Genomic DNA, 25,732 nt, shown 5'->3' on the forward strand with positions numbered 1-25,732 from the left:
AGCCTGGGCTTGTATGTATGCTAAGAGGTTTTCTCTTTCTATCTGATTCCCCTTAGAACCTCAACTATAATTTCATTTTCTCTCTATTTATGGTTAGTTTTATTGTTTAGGGGTCATTTTCATAGAGAAATAACATAGTCTAATATCTGTTTTGCTGCAGTATCGTCTCTGCTTTCATGTTCAAAATATTGATGTTTAAAAACATCAGGAAAACATATCAGTTTGAATTAAGTTGCAAACTCTTTTTGAAATGCAACAACTTGTGGGGATTTGGAAATCAAACATGGTGGGGTCCTTTACAAAATGCGGGAGAGAAATGAAACAAATAGCTCGTTTTCAGAAAGTTGTTGTTTAAGAAAAAATTCACTCTTGTGTTAGCACCTTCTTTGTGAAGTTTTCTTAATTATTTAATCTTGAAACGCAGGAAGAGTTTTGTCTTTCCACATCCCCTGTATGATTCACTTAACATTTTCTAGTTTGATGGAAGACTCCAGAAGGGCTGGATTCTGGTTCTGCCTCTCCAACCTACAGGCCACTATGACCTTAGTCTCCTCATTTTGCCTCTAACCTACCTCCACCCTGTTAACTCAGTTGTGAAAATGCAAATCATTGTAAACACTTTGCTATAAAGCATTATGCTAATGGATGTGCTGTATTGATGGAGGTTGCTATTGTATAGAAAGCTAGAAAATTCAGTGTCTTCTATAGAGATAGCCTTAAAAAGTCGTGTCAGAGACTTGGGTCTTAGTGTTGAAACAGGGTATTCTGCCATGCTAGGTAAAGCTCCCGTGGACCCTGGCAGTGCGGAAGCAGCTGTAGCCAACTCCACTTACTCGGGGTATTAAGCAGGCCTAAAACTGTTAGCCTACCGCATCAAGACACCAGAGTCTGTAAATAATAAACGCCTGTGAAGCAATGAGGAAATTAGAAGTGCTGTGATAGTACTCAGTTCCATTTTTCTTTCTCTGTGACATTATCTAACAAATACTGTCCCATAGTATGGTGAATCAAATCTCTGAGCTATTTTTCCCTTGATCTAACAATAAAACCCACTTATGGGCATTAATTAATATTTATTATTAGCACTTACTTTCTCTCTATAGTCTCAAAGCCCTTTATCAACATTTCATTATCAATCTGGACAGTCACTGTGTCACCCATATTTTTAGAAAATTACTGTGAACCAGATGGCAAACTGTGAACTGAACAGTCTTGAAAATGAAGAAAAAAAATGTTCTGAGCTCTGCCTTAGCAAGACAGCAGGTGACAACTCAAAGTCAGACTTGGGCTGGTTCTTGTACTGAACCTCTCCTTATAACAAAAGCAACAGTCATAGCAATAACCAAACCAAACCAAACAAAACACTTTCATTTTTTCCTCGTAATGAGTAACTGAAGTCACCTAATTATCGACATGGTCTTTTGGGGATCATGTATTACCTGCTTAATTTTTCTTGTGGCTACTCTTCTCTGATTTAAAATTGGGTACTTACAAACAAGGGATTTAGACTACTGGATCTACTATAATATCTTAGAAGCTTGGGATTTGTTTAAATTACAATATAATTAAAAGGTTTAAATCTTATGCTAATATTGATTTTAATTTTTATTCAGACTGGCACTCTCACTGAAGACGGGCTGGACCTCTGGCAGACTGTCCCTACTGCTGACAACTGGTAGGCCTCTTATGTGAAAATGGAAGGTGTGTTTGGTGGAGTTACCGGATGATACTCAAATCCATCTTTTGGGTGTTGAGGGATGAATGTCACATAAAATATATATAATAACTGGCTGGAACTAGTTCCTAATTATTCTAACTTGCTTAAATGAATTCTAATTTCAGAATCAGAAAGGAAAAGTAGGTCTTCGAAATCTCTATGAAAAATGGAGTAGGATGAGGTGGATAATTAAGGAACTAAATGAATAAAACAGAGAAAAAAGAGTGAAATGAAGACCATGCTTAGTTAAAAACTACAAAACTTCCTGGGTGGCTAGTGCAGGCAGGTGGTGGTGAGAAATCTGGAAAAGCGGTTCACAGTTTAGTGGGATAAAAAGGTGCAAATACCCCCACCTTTGATGTACAACACAGGCCATGAAAATTGTTACTATTAAGGCAGAAATGTCAGAATGGAGAAGAAATAGAGATTGTTTGATATTACATGAAGTCCTGACTTTTATGTAATTACATGGTGGGTAAAGACAAATTAATTTTGAAATCTAGTGAATCAAAGAAAGCCACCTGAAGGAGATGGCACTTCAGATAGGTTTTGAGGGACGTGAGAATTTTTACAGCTGTGTGCTAAAAGCTGGCACTAGGGAGAGGAAAGGGCAATCACATAAATGTCTACTCCAGAAAGAGCTACAGAAGGGAAGGAGGGCCCCCAGAGGGTGAATCTCCTCATGGTATCTCCCTGTGGCTTCTAGCTCCTTCCCTATGGGCTAAGACCTGCCTTCTCAAATTGCGTGGTGATGGCCTCTGCTCTTAAGCTCTGAGTACCCCATTTTGGCTCCAACAGCAGTGAGTCTGCTGTCAGTGACAGAAGACAGTTTGCAGGGGACTCCCAGGATGATGAAGGGGCCAGGTACAGCATGGCACAAGGTAACAGCAGACAAGCAGTGTGATGTTGCAGAAGATGCCCTGGACTGGGTGACAAGGAACCTGAGTTTGAACCCTACTCACGTGTCTCTGCTCCTGGTGCTCAGACGTCCCGGCCAGCCCTTCATCCAGACAGGCAAGGACTCTACTGGCCAGAGCAGTGAAAGGGAGAAAAAGATGTCCACAGTTTCCACCCCTCTATCCCTCCCTTGTCCCTGGTACTCTGAAGGTTTTCGGAGACTAGAAACAACTAGACACACTCACTATTCAGCTGTAAGGTGGGAGGAGAGGGAGGTGCAGGATGCCAGTTTGTATTATCAAAAGGAAAAACAGGCTTTAGAGGTGGGATGTCCAGGGCGCTTCAGGAAGTAGGGGCAAACTCTAAAGGGCTGAGTAGTGAGAAACACTTCCGCGTCCATGCAGCCTTCTTTCCTCTCCCTAATTTCCTGCTCCTTAAGTAGCCCTAGAGACTCCTTGCCTAGGGTGTGTGGCTTTTGCCGACAGCTCTGCAGAGTTTGCAGGTATGACTCCGAGCTCCCTGTTGATGGGCCTTCCCACAATGCGGCCATTACGTGAGCTGGCTTCCAGTAACATGACAAAAGTCCCTGGAATTCTATCCAAAGCCTCCGAAACTATGTTATTGATTGGCCGGTGGCAAACTCTGTTGAGAACACAATCCATATCCAACTCAAAGAAATGTTTTTATAAAGATAACTCTGCAGGCAAAATGTCCTGTTTAAAAAATAAAGAAACCAAGTGGACAGGGGCTTAAGGGTAGAGAAGTCTCCGGACAAGCACAGCAGTAGCAAGAAGTTTAATATGGATCTAGAGAACAGGGCATAAAGGACGTTAGTAGGACTGGACACTGTAAGGTAAGGTAGATCCGAAGTGGACAGGACTTTGAATATCAGGCTAAGGGGCTTGGATTTTATCATTTGGAGCACGAGGAGCCATGGGAAAGTTCTGAGCATTAACATTAGGTGTTTGCAAGTATACATACGTAACAAACCTGCACATTGTGCACATGTACCCTAGAACTGAAAGTATAATTAAAAAAAAAAAAAAAGAAAATCTGGTGCATATATACCATGGAATACTATGAAGCCAAAGAAAGAAATAAGATCATGTTCTTTGCAGGGACAGGGATAAAGCTAGAAGCCATCATCCTCAGCAAACTAAAACATGAACAGGAAACCAAACACCGCTTGTTCTCACTCGTAAGTGGGAGCTTAGCAATGAGAACACATGGACACAGGGAGGGGAACATCATACACCAGAGCCCGTTGGGGGGTGAAGGGAGGGAGAGCATCAGGACAAATGGCTGATGCATGCTGGGCTTAATACCTAGATGATGGATTGATAGGTGCAGCAAACCACCATGGCACACGTTCACCTATGTAAAAAACCTGCATTTTCTGCACATTGATCCCAGAACTTAAATTAAAAAAAAAAAAAAATTAGGTGTTTGGAGCTCCACTTTAGTAAGATTTAAGGGACAGAGTGTGCAAAATGATTTTATCAAAGACTTTACCTTCTCTACCTTCTCTACCAGCTTCCAGGAAGCCCACAGCTTTGCCTCGGGCCAGGCTGTGCCGTGGGGGCCACTGTGTGCGGCCATGGCCAGCTGCCACTCTCTGATCCTTCTCAATGGAACTATCCAGGGAGACCCTCTGGACCTCAAAATGTTTGAGGGCACTGCCTGGGTAAGGTGATAGTTTAATGGAAAGATGAGAACCTGAGGAAATCTTTACTGGGAGTGCTGAAGCTTTTCTAATTTTTGTTAAAACACGGAGAAGATTCATAATAACATATATATGAATGGGTAACGCTACCAGAACTTCCCAACCTGTGCCCCAAAGAACTCTGTTAGTGGGTGCTGCATGAAATAGGCATCCATTCTTGAACAAGCTTGGAAACTGTTGTTTAAACAAAGTGAAACTCATTTCTTGACTGCATGATTCCTTTAATATACTGTGGTGCTTTGTGAATATTCAAGAGGGAATATGAGATGCAGCATTTACCAAATCTGACCTCAAAAACCTTATTGACACCCATGACCCAGCCTGTTCTCCAAAACATCAGTGTTTTCCAAAACACTATCAGAGAACCAGTAGTCTAAAGCAGAACTTTCCAGTCCAGCAGCCACGAGCCATACGTGGCTACTGAGCCCTTGAAATGTGGCTCTGCAACTGAGAAACTGAAATTTTAATCTGATTCCATTTTAAATAGTTTAAATAGCCACAAGTGGCTGGCGGTGACTGTATATTGTAAAGCATAAGCCTAGATACCAAACCGGAGGGCTGCATCCAACTGGTTCAATCTCCTGAGCTGAGTGTGAATGAAAACGGAAGGATGTAAACCCATACTGGGGGCTGCCACAGTGGAAAGCCCTCGCATTTCACCACTCTCCAGCTGGGTGAGCACAAAGCCAGAGCCAGGACTGAGTCCGTAACCTCATCTGTACATTTGGGGTAATAATGCCTCATTCACAGACTTGTGAGCACTGAGACTATGAATCTAAAGGGGCTTTGAGCCAGTGAAGAGCCAAACAAGTAGAGGGTGTTCACTAATTAACCAGTTAGTTAATTACATCCTGCTGCCTCCAAAGAACATCCTAAAGCTATGTACAATGATGTATAAAATACAGTACAGCAGTTAAATATAGCTGCAAAAGAATGGAAACAAATGATTGCAGGGAAACGAAGCACACCTAACAAAGAAGCTAATACAAAGATGTATAATAGGGAAAGTTTAGCTTTCTAGAGGGCAAATCAATGAAAGAGGAAACCTGGTAAAAAGAGTAACTTCTGATATCAGCAAGTTAAAATAGAGCATTTGCTGTGGACAAAAATTTGACATAGTGACCAATTCTCCGGATTTCAATGGAGAGGAATCAGTGTATTTAAGCAATGTCCTCACCAGAATCATTGGGATTGACATGGTGATGAGTTGTGCAGGGTCATTTTATATCTGGCTTTGGTCCTGGCCCTAACTACATCCCCCTCTCCATTATAGGAGGGCTGGTCTATCTTTACAAATAACATACTTGTTTGGGAATATAAATCTTTAGTATTAGCTCTGTAGAAACCATCTGTAAGAATAGTTGTACCTATCCCAAACAAAGCATAAAAATGCACAATTATTCACTGAGTTTACAGCTGGGTCAGAAGCTGTCTTGAGTATCTTTTGGTAACTAGGAACCTTCCACTCCACATACAGAGGAGGGCAACTGTCCTTTCAGACTGTCAGATTAGTTTTCAGAAGAAATTCAGGTCTAGAGAAATAAAATGGTGTCCCCAAGGTTAAACAGCTAAGTGGCAAAGTGGAAACCAAATACTATCTCCTGTTTTCTGACCTCTACTATTTATATATTGGCTTCTCAGAGCTATTAACTTCTGTTGTAATATCCAAAGAATACAAGTCATTTTCAAACAGGCTTTCTAATCTGCTAGCAGCTGACATACCAACTCCCTAGTTAACTAGGCTAGTAGCATAGGTATAGTATGAAGAACTAGTCCCATGTTTATCTCAGGACCCAATCCTAACTCATCTGAGAGCTATGGTGCTCAGCAATGTTGGAGACTACATCTCCACACAATCCTTCCTCCAGTTACTAGATATAATCATTTAGAAAGATCCATGGACCTGTAGCTAGCACTTCTTTCATCAATTACTTCTTAAAATGAATTCACAATATTTTTGGCTTTTGACATTCTATAATAAGTCCCCTAATATAAATTGACACAACAGAAATTTAACAATGACAGTATTAAGATAATTGACCTGGAAGAGAAAATATGTAAAAAGGGCTTTGAAAACATTAAAGTATTGTGCAAATAAGAGATGTTTCTTTCTTACTATTTTTCTTCAAAGAATCTTATGAATGTTTTCATTTTATAACAGAAAATGGAAGATTGCAATGTAGACTCCTGCAAATTTGGGATGTCAGTTTCAAACATCATAAAACCAGGACCAAAAGCCAGTAAGGTATGATTTCCTTCTTTATATCACATAGCTCTTTCCCCATAAAACTGCTAAAACATTTCTGACTTTCACATATTGTTATAGTCCTATTATTTTGCCTTATCCTAACAGTTTCCATGGTTGGTTTGCTGTTTCTTTCATTTCTGAATTTATCTATTAATTTATTCAACAAACACTACCTGTGTAGACTAGAGCACTATGCTAGGTGCTAGCAGATAAAGAGGCTTCAAAACAAGACACACTTGGTTCTGGGTTGGAGGAACAGGTAGACTGGTAGAAAAATCGATATAGGTGCAAAGAAGTGCAACACAACATGACAACTGCTATAATCAAGGCTGAAGAAAGAGTTTCAAGAGTCCTGACATGGGAGTGAATCCTGTTTCTGGGAGATAAAAGCACCACAGAGGAGATGACCTGTGAGCTTGGCTTGGAAGGTGATTAGGATTTCTCCAGGGGAAGGTCCTTGCAGTATAGACAACTTGTTGAGGGAGTCGCTTTAAGGCAGCCAGAAAAAAAAAAAAAAGTCAATATTGTGACAAATATACTACATCAGGATGTCTCTGGGCTCATTGCACAGTGAAGCCTTTTTGTTGGTGTGCATTTGGAAATATCACTTAGCAGCTTGTTAAGCTCCCTGTTGTTGATGGGCTTGCAGAGTCCGGTGGAAGCCATCGCCACCTTGCGCCAGTTTCCATTTTCCTCGAGCCTGCAGAGGATGTCGGTGATCACTCAGCTAGCTGGGGAGAATCACTTCCATGTCTACATGAAGGGTGCCCCAGAAATGGTGGCCAGGTTCTGCAGATCTGAAACAGGTACTGACACTTTTCTCTTTCAAGTAGTAAAATACTTTTCTTTCTTTTTTTGAGACAGACTCTTGCTCTGTCCCCAAGGCTGGAGTGCAGTGGCACCATCTCGGCTCACTGCAGCCTCCACCTCCCAAGGTCAAGTGATTCTCCTGCCTCAGCCTCCCAAGTAGCTGGGATTACAGGAGCATGCCACAACACCGGCTAACTTTAGTATTTTTAGTAGAGACCATGTAGACCAGGCTGGTCTTGAACTCCTGGCCTCAAGTGATCTGCCTGCCTCAGCCTCCCAAAGTGCTGGGATTGTAGGTATGAGCCACTGTGACCAGCCGAGACCAAATACATAAAGCCAACAAACACAGAAAGCTTCACCATCAGTGAACGTGGAGCTGCTTGTTTGCTGGGTGGGTACAAAGCAGGTCCAGTAGATCCTAAGAAGCAGGGGCAATCATTTCAAGGCTGGGAGGTAGCGACTAAATATCTGGCTGTGGGTGCAGTAAGAAAAGTACAACCACAGTGGGGCATCTGGGAAGGAGATGAGATGTGAAGCTTGCATCCGGAGCCAGAACAGGGAGCTACCAAGGGTTAGAGAACTAGGGGAGGTGTGAATGAGGGAAATGAAGGGAGAGGTCTGGACGCTAGGTAAGTTCTGTAGACATGGCTGCTCTGTCACCTCCAGGGAGAATCAGATAGATCGATGGGAGGAGAATATAGAAAAGATAAATATCTTAGAAATAAAAGTGATTAGAGTAAATTCAATGGTATTAGAGCAAGATAATTTATCATTTTCACAGCAGTTTCATCTTTCTGGGCCAGATTTTGAGCTGATTTGTATTGCTTTTTAGTCTTATAAACATATGCACTCTTTAAGCGGCAGCCAGATTTATAAGAATGTTGTTGCATTCAAATGAGTTCATTTGGATAAAACTGATCTTTTGTCTTCTGATTTTCATGTAGACACTCCTTATGATTGCTGATGGCCATCAACTTGTGCAGAGAATTCTAGATTTGGCAAATGATTCCTTTAACTTCTCTATTGGGAGTGTTTTTATAAACCTTAGAAGTAGACCCTTTTCAGGCCGGGTGCGGTGGCTCACACCTGTAATCCCAGCACTTTGGGAGGCTGAGGCGGGCAAATCATGAGGTCAGGAGATCAAGACCACGGTGAAACCCCATCTCTACTAAAAATACAAAAAATTAGCCGGGTGTGGTGGCAGGGGCCTGTAGTCCCAGCTCCTCAGGAGGCTGAGGCAGGAGAATGGCATGAACCCGGGAGGCGGAGCTTGCAGTGAGCAGAGATGGCACCACTACCCTCCAGCCTGGGCGACAGAGTGAGATTCCGTCTCAAGAAAAACCAAAGTAGCCCCTTTTCTTCTGACTTTGATCTTCAGCACCGGTCTCATTAACGCTCTCCTTCACTGATTACAACATATACTGTGTTTGTTTTATTTTAGCTACATGGGTACAACTGAGCATCTTCTTGGCATTTAAACTGGTGTCTATTGCCCCTGCTCTCTCATAAGGATTTAGGCCTGTCACTTGGCACTCGTTTTCCTGGCAGCTCTTCCTGTTCTTCCAAATTCCAATCTTTGACTTATGCTAATACTATCTTCAGTGATTTCCACCACCACCCTACCCCATTTTTAGAAATAGAGAGCTAAGAACTTTCTTGAAATTAGATTCCCACCTCCAGGAATATTTTAGAATTACAGTCTGAAATGAACGGAGACAGAGAGATCTGGAAACTTCTCATTTTATGGATGAGAAACTAAGGTGCAGAAGAGAGACTAGGCTGACTAAGGTCCACATGGAAGTGGAATGGAGAGAATAGAACTTAGTTGATTTGCCACCTAAGCTACTATACCTCCCTTTGTTCTGTGGTTCCCTCTAATACCCTTATAGGTACATTATAAATCATAAAGATTTTATAAACATAGTTGTGATTGCCATGCTAAAACACACGAATGTTGGCATTGTGTCATCTTTCACCTAAAGCAGGAGTTGTCAAACTTTTCTGTAAAGAGCAAGATAGTTCTGACTTTAGGCTTTGCCAATCACATGGCTTCCATTTCAAGTACTCAACACTGTCACTGAAGCCTCAAAGCAGCCATAGGCAATGAACAATCAAATGGGCATGGCTGTGTTTCAGTAAAACTTCATTTATAAAAACAAGCTATAGACCAGATTTAGCCTGTGCATCTTAGTTTTTTTTTTTTTGACCCCTGATCTAGAAGATCAGCTGTTTCTCTCATTTTATCCAAGTACCCAGTCCTGAGGTCTGTTCTTACTGAACCCAGTGGGTGCATTTGACACCCAGTTTGTCTGAGTCAGCTTGTGCTATTATAACCAAAGACCATAGACCGGGTGCTTGAACAACAGATATGTATTCTTCACAGTTCTTGGGGCTGGAAAGGCCAGATGGAGGTGTTGCCCAGCGTGGTTCCTGCAGGGGGCTTGCTTTCTGGTTTGCAGATGGCTGGCTGCCTTCTTGCTCTATCCTCACGTGGTGGGGAGAGATGTGTTTTCTTAGGACATCAATCTCATTCACGAGGGCTCCACCCTCATGACCTAACTATCTCCCAAAGGCCTCACCTCCAAATACTATTGCATTAGAGATTAGGCTTCAACATATGAATTTTGGAGGGATACATAACACAGTAAATGGCCAGCACATCTTTGGCATTTATTTCCATCAGAATAATAAGGACACATTGATGAAGTTGTTTGTGGCCAATTGCTGAAGTTTTCTATTAAAGCACTTCTATGGAATGAAAGTTAAGACAAGGTACAATGGCTGTGTCCTGGAGTCTTGCTTAGACCAGCCTTCAACATGACCTTACACTTACCTGTTTCTTCTACCCTGGCAGTGCCTAAGAATTTCCCACAGGAACTGAGGAAGTACACGGTGCAAGGCTTCCGTGTCATTGCTCTTGCCCACAAAACCTTAAAGATGGGGAACCTTTCAGAAGTGGAGCACTTAGCCAGGTAAGCAACTCAGAAAAGGACACTAGAGCAGGCTTTGTGTGCATGAAGTGTGAGTCCTGGAGATGAACAGATGAACAGTTCTAATCACCTTGAAGTCTCTCAAAGACAGAGAATTAATCTTGTACAGTCCCCTGATTCAGAGATGGACAATTGTAGATGATACTAGAGATGACTTGCTCAGGTCACAATGCTGGTTGGTGGCAGAACAAGGATGGTACTTGAGAGCTTCTGACTCCAAGATACCAGTGTGTTATCTCTGTTCGGCATTATGTTATGCCAACTTTAGTGTCAGCGCCCATCCCATCAAAACAACTAACGCTCCTTCAACCTCAGAGCATTATGTGACCAATGGACTTGGGTGTCCCATACACAGAAGGGCTGAGAGAGGGAGACAGTTGGCGCCTTGGAAGATTTTCAGAATCTTTTAGACATGTTTCATTTCAGTGCTCAATACTACAACACCTCCTTCGTATCTGTGAAGGTAACAAGTGCAAATTGAATTACTTATGAGAAATAAAATTCAGTATTCTTAATTACATTACAGGGATAAGTTGTCCTCATAAGAGGATAATTTATAAATTATTTTTTCTTTCAAAGTTCTTCAGTTTTTAAATGCTATTTTTAAATTATCTATGACAAAGGAGTAAAAAAATACTGTGGAAAATTGAATAGCAGACAATCTATTTATTTCTTACATTGGATTTGTGTTGCTGATAAATGCTCATTTATATACAGCTAGCCCCTTCATGAGAGATACTGATATCCTTGGTTTAACATTATTATTTGCAACCTAAGTCCATTGACTCTAAGTTAATTAGTAAACATAGTCCCTTCCTTATTCTGTGCTTGTTTCACCATCTATAAAATATGCAACTGGATGATCTCCAAGGAGGCTTTCAGCCATGACATTTTAATATTTGAAACAGGATCACAAAGCTCATTTTGAAATATATGAATGACATTCTCGGATTTAACATTGCAGGTGTTAGCTATTCTTGAGCAAACATAAAGGTCCAGACCACATAGGATTTGTAATTTTTTAAACACAAATTTGAATAATCCACGTTAAGGACATGTGTGAAGAAAAGATCTATGTAGCTAGAGATGGAGTGTAGCCATCACCCAGCTGTCACATACAAATGCAGCTGTGTTGTTCTCATATGAGAGCCACTAGTAGGATAGATAGACATTATTATAAACATAACAAAATAAGAAAATGAAGATAAAATTGCTAGATTTCCAACCAATCCAGGTTTTTTTTCAGGCAATATCAGGAGTCTATTATAGTTCTCAGAATTTAGTTACTATTTTCAAACAGGATAAAAGGCCAGGGTTTTGATTTATCTTAGAATCAAATTCTATTTAGAAAAGTTTTCCAACTAGAAAAATTTAAAACTTCTTAAAAATTGGAGTCAAAATGGGGAAGTAGAAAAGTTTTTTGAGATGACTTAAAAAGTCACTCCAAACTAAAACAACAGGAGGAATACTTCATCAAGGCTCACCCCTTCACTGGTTTAGCAGATTTGTATTGAACTTAACTGTGTGTCAGATGCTCAAGGAATTCAGAATTTATTCAGAAGTGAATAAAATAAAATCCTGCCCTCACGAATCTTATATCCTAGTTGGGGAAATAGATTATAAAATAGACCCATAAAATATTGTCCCACTAGTGGTTCTTAAATGACCTGAGGGGGAAAGTATAAAGTAAGTTAAGAGGACTTTTTAAAAAAGACAGAGAATGTCATTTTGCTTGGGCAATCAGCAAAGTCCTCAGAGGAGTAACATTTTAACAGACATCTAGTAAAATAAGAGAGAAAGACATGCACATATCCAGAGGAAGAGCATTGCAGAGAATACAAATGGTAGATACAAAGGCTTTAACGCAAGTACTGCTGGGAAGGTTGTAGGGGAACAAGAAGCCAAGTGCCTAAAGTATTGAATGAGAAGAAGCATCATAAAATAGAAACAAAGAACATTTGTCTGTTTTTGCTTTTGTTGCCTGTGCTTTTGGTGTCATAGCCATGAAATCATTGCCAAGACCAATGTCAAGAAGATTTCTCCCTATGTTTTCCTCTAGTAGTTTCACAGTTTCAGGTCTTATGTTTAAGTGTTTAATCCATTTTGAGTTGATTTTTACGTATGGTATAAGATAAGGGTCCAGTTTCATTCTTTTGCTGGTGGATATCAAACTGAAAAGCTTTGCACAGCAAAGGAAATAACAGTGAGACGCAACCTATAAAATGGCAGAAAATCTCTGCAAACCATATATCTGATAAGAAATTCATATCCAAAATGTACAGAGGACACAATTCAATAGCAAAAATCAATAAATAACCCAATTTAAAAATGAACAAAGGCCCTAAATATACATAATAGACATTTCTACAAAGACATACAAATGGCCAACAGATACATGAAAAAATGCTCAACTTTACTAGGCACCAGGGAAATGCGAATCAAAACCACAATGAAATATCACCTGATACCTGTAAGGATGGCTATTTGAAAAGAAAACCTGTGTTGACAAGGATATAGAGAAATTGGAACCGTTGTAAAATGGTACAGCTGCTATGGAAAACAATGTGGAGGTTCTTTAAAAAATTACAAATAGAATGACCGTATGATACAACGATCCAAAATCCCAATTCTGAGTATAGATCCAAAAGAACTGACATTGGGATCTCCAGAAAAGATATCTTCACCTTTATGTTCATTGCAGCATTATTTATAATAGTCAAGATATGGAAACAACCTAAATGTTCATCAGTGGATGAATGGATTTTAAAAATGTAATATGTACATATAATGGAATATTTAAGCCTTAGAAAAGGAGAAAATCTTGCCATATGAGACAACATGAATGAAACTGAAAGACATCACACTAAGTGAAATAAACCAGTCACAGAAGACGTAATACTGTGTGATCCTACTTATTTGAAGCATCTGAAATAGACATATTCATAGAAGTAGAGAGTAGAGAGTAGAATGGCGATTACCAAGGGCTAGCGGGAGAGGGAAATAGGAAGTTGTTAATGGGTATAAAGTTTCAGTTATGCAAGATGAATACCTTCTGGAGAAGTGATTTTAACACACATGCACACATACATATAAAACAGGGCAGAAGGAAACTTTTTGAGGTGATGGATATGTTTATTACCTTGATTATGGTAATGGCTTCATAGCTGTATGCATATTGTTTAAATCTATCTCCCTGTAATCTTAACACCATGGTGCACAGAAAAATGAACAAAGAATAAAAAAGAGTTCTTGGCCCCCAAATTTACTTTTTAAAAAGCCACCCTAGAATCATCCCATTTCAGAGGAAAGTTCCTATATAACTAATGCAACCCAGTTGGACTAGAAGCCACCTTCAAATTCTGAAAACTGTTCAGAGCCCTGTCTGATGCCGATAAATATTATTCAAGGTGACAGATGGAGACTAAGATGAATGACACCGTATTCAACTACTACTATCGTGTCTTGCATGTATGCAGAATGCACTTAACAAATGCCAAATAAACTGAAACGATTGCAAACTCAAAAGAGAGAAAGCTATGATAAATTAAAAACTAAAGTATATTGGATTAACATATTTAAAAACCAACAGAAGAGTTGGAAGATAAGCACATTGTTTTTAAAAATAAAGTAGGAAACTGGAAAAAACAGATTTAGAAGTGGTTGCCTCTAGGAAGGAGAGGGGTGAGATGGTGTGGAGACACAGACTGTTGGTTTTCATTATAAGCTTTTAAGTTTGTTTTGATTTTTAAAATGTGCCTGTATTACATAAATAAGACTTATAAGGAAATTTTTAAAAGAAGAAATAAATTGAACTACTGAGCGTACATAGATACACTTTAATATTGATTTTCTCCTGGATACAAAGAGAAAAAGTGGAGTCAGAGTTAACATTTCTGGGACTTCTCATCATGGAGAATCGTTTGAAAAAAGAAACCAAACCGGTCTTGAAGGAACTGAGCGAGGCCCGTATCAGGACTGTGATGATTACAGGTATATATTTGTTTCTAGGTGCCTGGCAAGTTGATTGTATCCCAGGCATAAGAACAAGATGTGTGAGCTGAGTTCATGTGTCAGAGACAGAGAAAAATGTTTTTGTTGTTGAATTTGTTACCCTGTAGTCCCTTACCTGAAAACATGTACAGCTGCCCCGACAGGACCAGAAGCTTTGGAGGTAGGGACCGTATCTCATTCTCTTTGTTTAATGACTGCCCCTCCTAGCCAGGATCTGTGCAGTGCCTCTAGGCTCACAGTAAATGAGCAAGAATGGGTGTGTTCTCATCAAGAAACCCAATGATCCCTCTGCACAGAGGATTGAGCCTCTGGTTGATGGTCCTCTAGGGCAGTAGGGCCAGGCATGGTGTATAATCATCAAATCCAAGCACAGCCTGACCCTGTGTGTTCTTTGCTTAGTTGGTTTCCAGACCCCGTGGATGGTTTTATGCTATCAGGCTGAGATCATACTATATTTGCCACTAAGAGCAGTCTGACTTCTGAGGATTAGTCATAAATGCTTAAGTATTTCTTTATTAATTCACACAGGTTTTGAAATACACATGGACAGGATATGACGCTGAATGTTGTGAGAGGGAGATGGGAATATAGTGTTTGCCCATGAGGGGCAGTCTACAGCAGAGAGGAAGATAAAATAAAGCAGAAAGCAGTAAATGCCCCCAAAGAACACTAAGCAGAGTGGAAAAGGGCGACCTCAGTTCCTGTTGCTGAGGGGAGGTTTGTACATGCAGAAAGCAAAGTTTCTTTGTCTTCTAGGTGACAACCTTCAAACAGCCATTACTGTTGCAAAGAATTCTGAAATGATCCCTCCAGGCAGCCAAGTGATCATTGTTGAAGCCAATGAACCAGAAGAATTTGTTCCTGCCTCTGTGACCTGGCAGCTGGTGGAGAACCAAGAGACTGGACCTGGGAAGATAGTGAGCAAATGTTAGAAGGCCCCTCTGTGGGCCTAGACTGATGGAATACAATCCTGGCACTGCTCAGCCTTCTCTCAACTCCAGGAGTCATCTCAGTAATAATCCCTCACATCTGTCCAGAGTTTGACAGTTTGCAAAGCATTTCCACCAGCTCTGGTTGCCTGTGAAAATCACCTGGGGGAGTTTCTAAGCTTCCAGTGCAGGCGGCACCAATTAAATCAGAACCCCTGGGGTGGGAGCTAGCATCGGGTGCTTTTCCCAGCGACTCCAGTGTGCAGTCATGGCTGAGAACTACTGATTTACACTCATATTTTCCACGTGGTCATTAAAATAACCCTATGCAATTGGGCAAACCATTAATTTTACAAATGAGAAAACTGAGGCTCAGAGCAGTAAGCTTGCCCAATACAAAAACTGGTGAGTTGCAGAGCAGGAAAGCAGACTTAGGCCTATTTGATTCCACACAGATCCGTGGGCATTTGGATTGTACTATACCTATGACACGAAGCTAACAGAGGCTGGGCTTCTCTAGATAGAAATCTCCCTATGCTCTTGTGACAGAATAGCTCTTTCATATGACCACAATGGGCTGTAGCCTCACGTTCCATCACTAACGGTAACACCCATGCTTTTGTGTGAATTCAAAGATATGGCCCTACAGGTGATGAATTACAAAAATGCTGCCTTCCTCCAGGCTCACCAGCCTTTTGGATTGTTAAGTATAGAGTGGGCCTCTGTGCAGTCAGGAGTCTTTGTGCAGTACACAAACTGCACAGCTATACAGAATGGCCCTGCCCTTATCCTGGGAAGAGGTGGGTTAACTTGCTTCAACCTCTAATTGCATGGGCTGTGAAAGATGACAGCTCTCTCTCTGCTCTCAGCAGATTTCTGATGCTTATTTCCTTGTGAACCTACTTGCTTCTATATCAGTGCATGCCGCCTGAATTTCACTGCATGCTGTAACCCAGGCCCTTTGTGAATTGTAACTGAGAGTCCGCTCACACTACTTTCATGAATTGAATGCCTCTACTGACATTTTGGTTCCCACCAGGAGAAATGGTATCACAGTTTCAGGCCTTCCTCCTCCCTGGGTCCCTCCACCACACTTCCTCTCCCCACATTCCCAGTTCAAGCGAAAGGAATTCCTGCTCCTGTCTCAGGAGGGATGCTTTAGAACATGTCTTTTGTTGGTTATTTTGCAACTGGGGATAGAAAGGGAGGGGTGTGTCATCTTGCCTCCCAGTTCAACATAGCAAATTTTTTTTCCTTCAAATACAATGCTTTCCCTGAGATGAAGTCATCTGATGAATAAAATTTTCTCACCTCCTGCAATATTTGAATTTAGAGTCCTAAACACAAATGGAAGGCTCTCTGAGAAATGTTGCATGAAAAACCATGATTGATTATTGATATAATGAATGCACAGGCATTCATCAGATGCTTTCTCCCTAACTGAGAGCCGGGTAGGGCTAGAATCAAGCCAGAGAAATATCGTGACAAGTGAAAGGTAGGAGGGAAAGGGTTTTGGAAAAGGATTACTCCTGGTGCAGTGGGATGTAGAGTATGGAAGAGAATGTAGGGAACCATGATAGAAAGGGTTACCTGTTGAGGTAGGATCATAACAAAGGTCAGAGGTTGGGTCCTAAAAGGAGTTAGGCACTGAAGAAAGAGTGCCTACTTTACAGTGAAAACAATGAGAGTGATTTTTGAATAAGTGAATGGTAAGAGATCCTAGAAAATATAAGGTTGCATGACGAGGAGAAGGAAGAAGAGGGAAGAATTTTCCTATTCTTCCTTGTAATAACTAATTGGGACCTAGGAATAGTTAGATTTCTTCAGTAGACTGACATCATGCATATTATCTCCCAAGACAGGATCCAGAGTAGTGTACTGTCAAAGTATCATATGTTTACGTAATCTTGGGGGGAATGTTTAGAGTGTTTTCTTCCTATGGGTGGAAGTGCTGTAGGCAAATTACACCTTATTTTGTTGCTGACCTTCACACTGTTAGGCAACATGAAAACTCTTCCTTCAATAAAGCATAGGAAAGCAGAGACACTCCTTAAGAGTCAATGTGGAAATGATGCCCTTTTGATTTTAGGAAACCTGCGTGTACACTGGAAACAGTTCAACCCCTCGTGGGGAAAGAGGAAGCTGTTACCATTTTGCAATGAGTGGGAAATCATACCAAGTAATATTTGAACATTTCACCAGCTTGCTTCCAAAAGTAAGTACTGAAGAAATGAAGTGTTTTGTTTTGCTCCTCAAATTAGCGAGTGCGAAAGGAGGAGGAGAGTATTGAAAACAGTGATCACTGAGGTTGCCTCACAATTAGAGAATAAACACCCACGAAGGAGTACTGTCCCTGAGAAAGTTTTCTGGCCCTTTTTATGCCTTCCTGGCCCCAGGCAGACCCACGGCCTCCCATTCCAAGTTTGAGTTCTAGTACTTTCTCTCACCCCTGTGGCCAGTTCAGCCTTCCTCCTCCTTTCCCTCCCCACCCAGAACGGCAGAGTTCCAGACACGCTGCTTGTTTTGAGGGCCAGCTTCTCTCTGAAACCTACCAGCTCATGTCAGGCTAAGCTCTATTCCCCTTCCTGTCTGAATTCTTAAATTACAGCAAGAGGAGACAAAGGCCCCATGGTTTATTTTCAGAGTCATTTGTTATCTTGTCCTCTGTGTGTCCTGTTTTAAAATAGTGCTGCGCAGGGTTGCACTGTCAATATGTGGGAGATTAATGGAGCACAAGGGGAGGGCAGCAACTATCTGTTAGCAGTGTCTTAAAAATTCTGTCATCCTAGCAGTCAAAGACCCCAGAATCTAGACCCCAAAGGCTTCTAGAAAGCTCTTAGTTCAGTTCAGGGAAAGCTGAGACTCAGAGAGGTTAATTTGCTTGTCTAAGGTGTGCACAGCTAGCTGGCACAGCTGAGAAGAGAGCCTTGTTTCTCAGCTTCCAGCCTTTCCTCTGTCTATGCTATGATTATGGAGATGGTGTCTATTAGGAAAGAACTGTGTTTCCTCAAGCATTTTTATTCCATATGCTCTGCTGCTTCTTAGTTACTATAGTATTATTGATTAGTGGTCACCCCATCTTGGAAAAATGGTCTGGGAAAAAAAGTAATGGAGTTGTGATGGAGGACTTTAGGTGAAATTTCAATATTAAAGCTTTAAATCTCCTTATTTCCCTTCCTGGTATTGGTCTAATGACATACCATCCAATGCTGTATTAAATTAGTAACCAGGAGTGATTTTTCAGGGCTGTTCTTTTATTTTTAAAAGTTTTCTTCTTCCCAATCATATTGCAATGGTTCTTTTTTCTTTTTAGATTCTGGTGAATGGAACAGTTTTTGCAAGAATGTCTCCTGGGCAGAAATCAAGCCTTATTGAAGAATTTCAGAAATTAAAGTAGGTGTCATGGCATGAAAGACGAGTATGCTCATTAACTATTGCTACCTATGGGTCAATAATTCAGGTGTGGGTCAGAATGGCTATTATAAAAAGTCACAAATAACAAATGTTGGCAAGATTGCAGAGAAAAGGGAACACTTACACACTATCGGTGGGAGTGTAAATTAGTTCAACCATTGTAGAAAGCAGTATGGCAATTCCTCAAAGAGCTAAAACAGAACTACCATTTGAACCAGCAATCCCAATGCTGGGTATATACCCAGAGGAATATAAATCATTCTACCACAGAGACACATGCACATGACTGTTCATTGCAGCACTATTCACAATAGCAAAAACATGGGAATCAACATAAATGCCCACCAATGACAGATTGGATAAAGAAAATGCGGTACGTATACACCATGGAATACAGTGCAGCCATAAAAATGAATGAGTGTATGACTTTTGCAGGAACACAGATGGAAATGGAGGCTATTATATTTAGCAAACTCAAGCAGGAACAGAAAATCAAATACTATGTGTTCTCACTTATAAGTGGAAGCTAAATGATGAGAACACATGGACACAAAGAAGAAAAACACAGATACTGGGGTCTACGTGAGAGTAGAGGGTGGGAAGAGGGAGAGGAGCAGAAAAAATAACTACTGGGTACTGGGCTTAATTCCTGGGTGATGAAATAATCTGTCAAACAAACCTCCGTGACATGAGTTCCCTCGTATAACAAACCTGCACATGTTCCCCAAACCTAAAATAAAAGTTAAAAAAAGAGGATTAAAAAAAAAATTCAGGTGTGGCTTAGCTGAGTCTTCTGGCTCAGGATATCTCTAGGAGATGTAACCAGGTGTTGGCCATGACTACAGTCAATCAATGCTTGAGGGGAAAAATTCTCTCACCAGCCTCACTCACATGTTGTTGAAGGCTCAGTGCCTCCTGAGCGATTGGACTGAACCTCAGTTTTTCACTGGCTAGCAGACAGAAGCCAACCTCACTTCCTTGTGACAGGGACCATTTCATAAGGAAGCTCATGGTGTGACAGTTGACTTTTAAAAGAGTAAGCAAGAAGAACCAGAGACAGAGCACACAAGACAGTTGTTGCTGTTTATTTATATACCAGTCGCAGAAGTGACATCTTACCACCTTTGCTGCATTCCCTTCCTTAGGAGCAAGTCACTAGATCCAGCCCACTTCCAGGGGAGTGGATTACACAGGGCATGGATGCCAGGAGCTGGGGATCACTGAGGGTCATTAGAAGTTGCCTATCCCAGACAGCATTTGTTCTGTGGTTCATAAGGCATGTATCTTAGAGAAACCCTCCCCTGCTTAGATGTAGCAGAAATAGTAAGGCAGGTTGTATAGCTTAGAATCAGAAAAATGGGGAAGTAGGTGAGTTATACCCTGGAATTATTTTAAGTTGGTCCATTAGAAGATATGTGAATAATTTCTGGTCCTCTTAGCAAGAGATGAAATAGCATTTTCTCTTTATCTGGCCCCAGTAGGGAAAGTCAAGAGAAAGTTCTTTATTACCCCCTTCAAAAATAAAGATGACCAAGTTACATTATAGTGAAATGGTACTTCTTGAGACCAGATCTACCTATTGCTTGCTGGGAATGTAACAGTTTGGGGCTGCAGAGTCTAGGAAGTGAAAAGGAACATAGGGTAGTGAATCTTTAGATGATGGCTGGTGAGTAGTTGGTGAAATCAGGAGACAGCGTTTTACTGTTAGATTTTGTTACCCATAGGGAAGTCTCAAAAACTGCCTATTAACTTCCAGAATGCCTGAGGCTGGGTAAGTAAAATGACTATTTCATTCACATGATTATTACATGATATTGCTGAAGAAAGTAATTTTACCTTTTTCAAATTCCTGAGAAATTTTGCCAACTAAAATGCCTAATTTTGAAAAGCCATATTCCCCTTAAAAAATCAATTCAGGAAGACACATACTGTCTCAGAATGAGCGGTCTTCTCAACATCCCAATCTTCCTCCTCATGCCTTTGTCAATGGCAATGTGCATAAGGCTGTCTGCATTCTCTTTCTGAATTCAGGGAACACTAAAAGATGTAAGATTCCTGATGTGATATAGAGGCTAGATGTGTGCTTTAAGCCTGAAAAAAGGAGCCATTTTTCAACAATTGTGGGTAGTCATGACATGAACATATATAGCATGATTATTTTCATCTACACAACCCAATATTGGATTGAACCATAGGGGTATGCCTACATTTGACTTTTTCTTTTTTTTTTTTTTTTTTTTTTTTTGAGATAGAGTCCCGCTTTTTTGCCCAGGCTGGAGTGCAATGGTGCAATATTGGCTCACTGCAGCCTCTACTTCCTGAGTTCAAACAGTCCTCCTGCCTCAGCCTCCCAAGTAGCTGGGATTATAGGTGCCACCATGCCTAGCTAATTTTTACGATCTTTAGTAGAGATGGGGTTTCACCATGTTGGCCAGGCTGGTCTCAAACTCCTGACCTCGAGATCCACCCGCCTCAGCCTCCCAAAGTGCTGGGATTACAGGTGTGAGCCACTGCGCCCAGCCACATTTAACTATTTTTGACCTATAAAAGTGGTTATTTCTTACGCATTAACTAATAATGAGGAAATTCTAAGAAAACTTTATTTTTTCTCCTTATTGATTTTATAATTCTGTTTTTAGAAAAATGCAGCTAAGTCTTTAAGAATATTGTCATTTATCAATACTTACAATGTATTACTTATAATAGAAGGCAGGCAGTGTCTTACATCAGAAACTCCTTTTCTTTGGCAGCCATATTAATTTTCACTCTTCTATTTGTATTATGCTTGCACACCAAACTGATACAGATGGAACACATATCTCATTTTCACCTGAGATGCATCAGAAATATGAGCATATGTCTCTACTTATATCTATTAAACTATTTTTGAAATTTCTCATCCTGGTATCTGAACTGTAAATACCCAACAATAGTCAGTGACTAAAATGCAACTGGATTGGATTATGATCTCTGCGTTAGGTTGTGTGGGAAGCGCTCTGCTCATGAGTGCACACTCTTAAGCGTGGGCTTGGTGCGTATCATCAAGCAGGACTTCTTTTAAAGTGTGTGATCACTGTTTTGCCAATGTCCTTGGTTATATCACTACCATTTCAATGTGATTGGTTGAAGCAACTTAAATAATGCAACGGCCTTTTCCCTCTGGGAATATGTCTCTCCAAACCATTTTTCTTCAGCCTGATTCCAGGTGTGTTCAGGGGACACACACATACACACAAATCACATGTGACTTAGTTATGATGGAAAATATTCAAGTGAGCTGTTCATTTTTCTTACCTACTAATCCTTCTTCTCCTGTCTCCTGCAGTTATTATGTGGGCATGTGTGGAGATGGAGCTAACGATTGTGGGGTGAGTAGAAATGGCTTTTGCTCAGGCAAGCTGCTCACTAATATCCCTCTGGAGGACCTCAGGCTCTCCTGGGGTTTGTCTCTCATCCTTCCACCAGCAACCATTTGATTATTTTGCTGTTTACATCCACCTCTACCTGAGTGTGGGTTGGAAGTGGAGGGGAGGAAAGGGAGATGAGACACTTTTGATGCTTTCTGGAAACTCCTAGAATAATAAACACAAAGGAAGGCTACTTAGATTCCTATATTTCAGGTTCCAAAGATGGAACTTGACAAGTCTAGCTGCTTTCAATCTTTCCTGTTATCAGTAATGAAATGATTTCTCAGGGATGTGATTTCTTTTCCCCCCTCAAGGTCACGCAACTGATAAAGACTCAGTGAAAAAAAGTTTGAAACTGATGATTAAAGTTTTGAATTATATGTAAATTATATTTATTCCTGCCAAACTTTCATTCTGTGGTTAGTTTTTAAAAGTTTCCTTCATCCATAACTCTTTCACTCAGTTAAATCCTAGACCAAACTATTTAGTATTTTTATGCTATAGAAAAAGCTAAATAAAATGATTCTCAGCAAATTATTTTTCATATGCAGTAGAAGGGCAGTGAATGTTTTATATTCTGAGTTTTAAAGACATGAAGGAAACAAATAGTCTACCTTCAAGATTATGTACATAAGCAAATATTTCAGTAGCTGATTTATGGGACAAGAAGTGAGGAAGATTTCTTTGTATTTCCAAAGCTTATTAGAGATTTAAGATATTGGTATTTGTTTTATTCCTCTCTTAAATATTATTTCCAAATTTCTGTGAAAACTATGTTTATAGTTAGAGATTTATTAAGATGTTTTTTGCTTTATGTTTCATGAGAAAAAGCTAATTTTTAGTCTGTTCTTTCAAATCTAGGATGTGTATCCTTTCACATTAATTATGTGGAGTTTAGAATAAAACAAAAAAAATCAAATGCTAAAAGGGACATAGTCTCTGCCTCCTAAAGAGTTCATTGTCTGATGAAGAAAGAATCATGAATAAAACTAACCCTAACATAAAGTAGATGGTCCTAAAGTATATAATAGAGATACGAAATAGAGAGAAAAGAGGAAGAAGAAAATGTCCTAATATTTATTAAACATGAATCTAGTATGTACTGCTTATGGTGTCAGGTACCCTGTAGTTCTATGGAACTACAGATATATAAAAGTTCATTTTATGCCGCACAATTCTCGTAGGATCGGACTAGGAAAAGGTGGGGATTCTATCTTTCACCTTTGTTCAAGGAGATTCCCACCAGGTACAAGAACTGAAATGGTGAAGGTCCCCAACCAACATCCATCCAAATTTTGTCATCTTTTTAACTGACATTTTGAATGAGGGCTTCCATCTCCTTTTCACATCTATACTCCCCACAGGCAGGGCCCTTGTACGCACACACTCACATGCACACACGCATGCATGTACACACACCACTTTTCTACCTCTGGGTCATTGTTTAGTTAGTGACTTTGTGGATCAGGGGAGAGAGGGCACTCCAGGTGGAGGGACAGCATAAACAGAGACCCAACCTTCACAAGGTGAAGAACAGTCTCTTGGTGTTTTGAGAGGTAAAGCCTAGCCTGAAAAGTCATGGGTGAGACATGGGCTTATCATTCCAGGCTTTGAAAGTGGCTCATGCAGGCATTTCATTGTCAGAGCAGGAAGCATCTGTGGCATCCCCTTTTACCTCTAAAACAGCCAACATCAAGTGTGTGCCTCATCTCATCAGGTAAGTCATTTTTTCCTCTTCCACCCCTGCAATCAGTGGGCCCATTGTCTGGCTCTGGAGACAGACAGAATTCAACTACAACCTAAAGTGATAAATGCTGCAACAGAGGTATGGGTGAAGTGCCATTGGAGAACTAATGAAGGGGGCCATTGGTGTTACTCAGGAGTGCTGGTAAAAGCCACAGAAAAGTGACTTTTGCTGAGCCTTAAAGGATAGGTGGGTATCATGTAAACCGTTGAAAGCTTGACTTGATGTTTTAAAACGAATCGTATTTCTTACTTTTTCTCTCCTCTATTTGGTATGTTGGATGCTTCCTGTGACATCCAGATTCTCAGGAATTTTGGATGGATGAGGAAGCAGAAAGGAAATACTTCATTAGATAGCTTCCCTAAATACTATTACATGTCTCCAAAATGCAAATTAGCAAATATCCAATGTATTTTACATAAAAGATGTTACAGTTGATTGACAGTGTCAGGGAACGGGAAGTGATATGGTTTGGCTTTGTGTTCCCACCCAAATCTCATCTAGAGTTGTGGTTCCCAACCTGGTGCCTGGTGGGAGGTGACTGGATCATGGGGGCAGTTTCCCCAATGATGTTCTCATGATAGTGAGGGAGTCCTCATGAGATGTGATGATTTTTAAAGTGGCAGTTTCCCCTCCGTGCTTTCTCTCTCTTGTTCTCTTGTGAAGAAGGTGCCCACTTCTCCTTCACCTTCCGCCATCATTGTAAGTTTCCTGAGGCTTCCCCAGCCATGTGGAATTGTGAGCCAATTAAACCTCTTTTGTTTATAAATTACCCTGTCTTAGGTAGTAATCTTTACGGCAGTGTAAAAATGGACTCACACAGGAAAGCATAAGAGACATTCATTTTCACAGTATGCTTCCCTCACCTCCACTCCACTCTCATTTCTGATCTCATGTCTACTAATATTTTAAATGTAGTTAAGAACAAAACACCCAGTTTTATGTTTATTCATAAATCTGATTTCTCTATTGTTTCCTATAGCACTTAGGGTTAATTTCTGGGCATTTTCCTGGGCAGTGATCTGAAAGCCATTGCTGGATTTTGAGATTCATACAAAAAAGACAACTATGAAGTTCCCCAGCATGTCCTTTGGTACATCAGAATAAACAGGTCACTGGCAGGAATCACGGGACCTAAAGGTAGCAGGTCTAAAATTCCATGCCCTTGGCTGGCCGCATATCAGCAAGACAGCTTTATACAACACCCTGAACACTGGGTGTCTGTACCTGTGTCCTTTCACACCCTCAAACATGATCACTTCCCCTGCCTCCAAAGCAGCTCCTCTTCCCAACCCCCACTTTCCCTGCTTCTAAGAACAATTTACTCCTTAGAGTCTGCCACTGAGGTTCAGACCCTTAGAGTACATTTAACTCCTTCCTCTTCTTTACCCATAACCAAACGAGCATTATGTTTTGCTGATTTATTTTGCAGAGTCTCTCTAAGCACTTTGGTTACTATCTCTAGTGTCTTAACCTTGGTTTGTGTCATGGTGACTATGCAATGATAGTACTCAGAACCCTCGCCTTATTTTATGCTTTTCATCATCAATACAACTCATGGAGCTCTTTACAAATGTGCTTGGAAATGTAAAGAATGAGAGTCTTGCCCCTGGAGAATTTACATTCCAGCAAAAATTGTGTGTGTGCATGTGTGTGTGTATGTATAGTATGTATATGTGTAACATACATACTTATATATAATTTACTGTCATCTTGATCTCTTGATCTTTATGGCCCACTCAGATTATTACCCTAGGGTCTACCCGCAATATCAAAGCCAACATTACACATATGTATATGTGTAATATACATACATATATATACACACACACATACACACAA

At 40.5% G+C, this 25,732-nt stretch overlaps 1 protein-coding gene across 1 annotated transcript in view; it reads left to right on the top strand.

Annotated features, from left to right (window-relative positions):
* Positions 1 to 25,732, top strand: part of ATP13A5 (ATPase 13A5) — a 114,687-nt gene that overhangs the window by 59,732 nt on the left and 29,223 nt on the right. The window contains exons 13-23 of the mRNA XM_050779239.1: positions 1,614 to 1,675; positions 4,148 to 4,298; positions 6,499 to 6,582; positions 7,235 to 7,391; positions 10,250 to 10,367; positions 14,251 to 14,375; positions 15,153 to 15,313; positions 17,415 to 17,540; positions 18,639 to 18,718; positions 22,065 to 22,107; positions 23,754 to 23,863. Coding sequence (XP_050635196.1) covers positions 1,614 to 1,675; positions 4,148 to 4,298; positions 6,499 to 6,582; positions 7,235 to 7,391; positions 10,250 to 10,367; positions 14,251 to 14,375; positions 15,153 to 15,313; positions 17,415 to 17,540; positions 18,639 to 18,718; positions 22,065 to 22,107; positions 23,754 to 23,863 — 1,217 coding nt within the window. The remainder of the gene's footprint in view (positions 1 to 1,613; positions 1,676 to 4,147; positions 4,299 to 6,498; positions 6,583 to 7,234; positions 7,392 to 10,249; positions 10,368 to 14,250; positions 14,376 to 15,152; positions 15,314 to 17,414; positions 17,541 to 18,638; positions 18,719 to 22,064; positions 22,108 to 23,753; positions 23,864 to 25,732) is intronic.

This window comes from Macaca thibetana, chromosome 2 (assembly GCF_024542745.1).
Source record: "Macaca thibetana thibetana isolate TM-01 chromosome 2, ASM2454274v1, whole genome shotgun sequence".
Lineage (NCBI taxonomy): Eukaryota > Metazoa > Chordata > Mammalia > Primates > Cercopithecidae > Macaca > Macaca thibetana.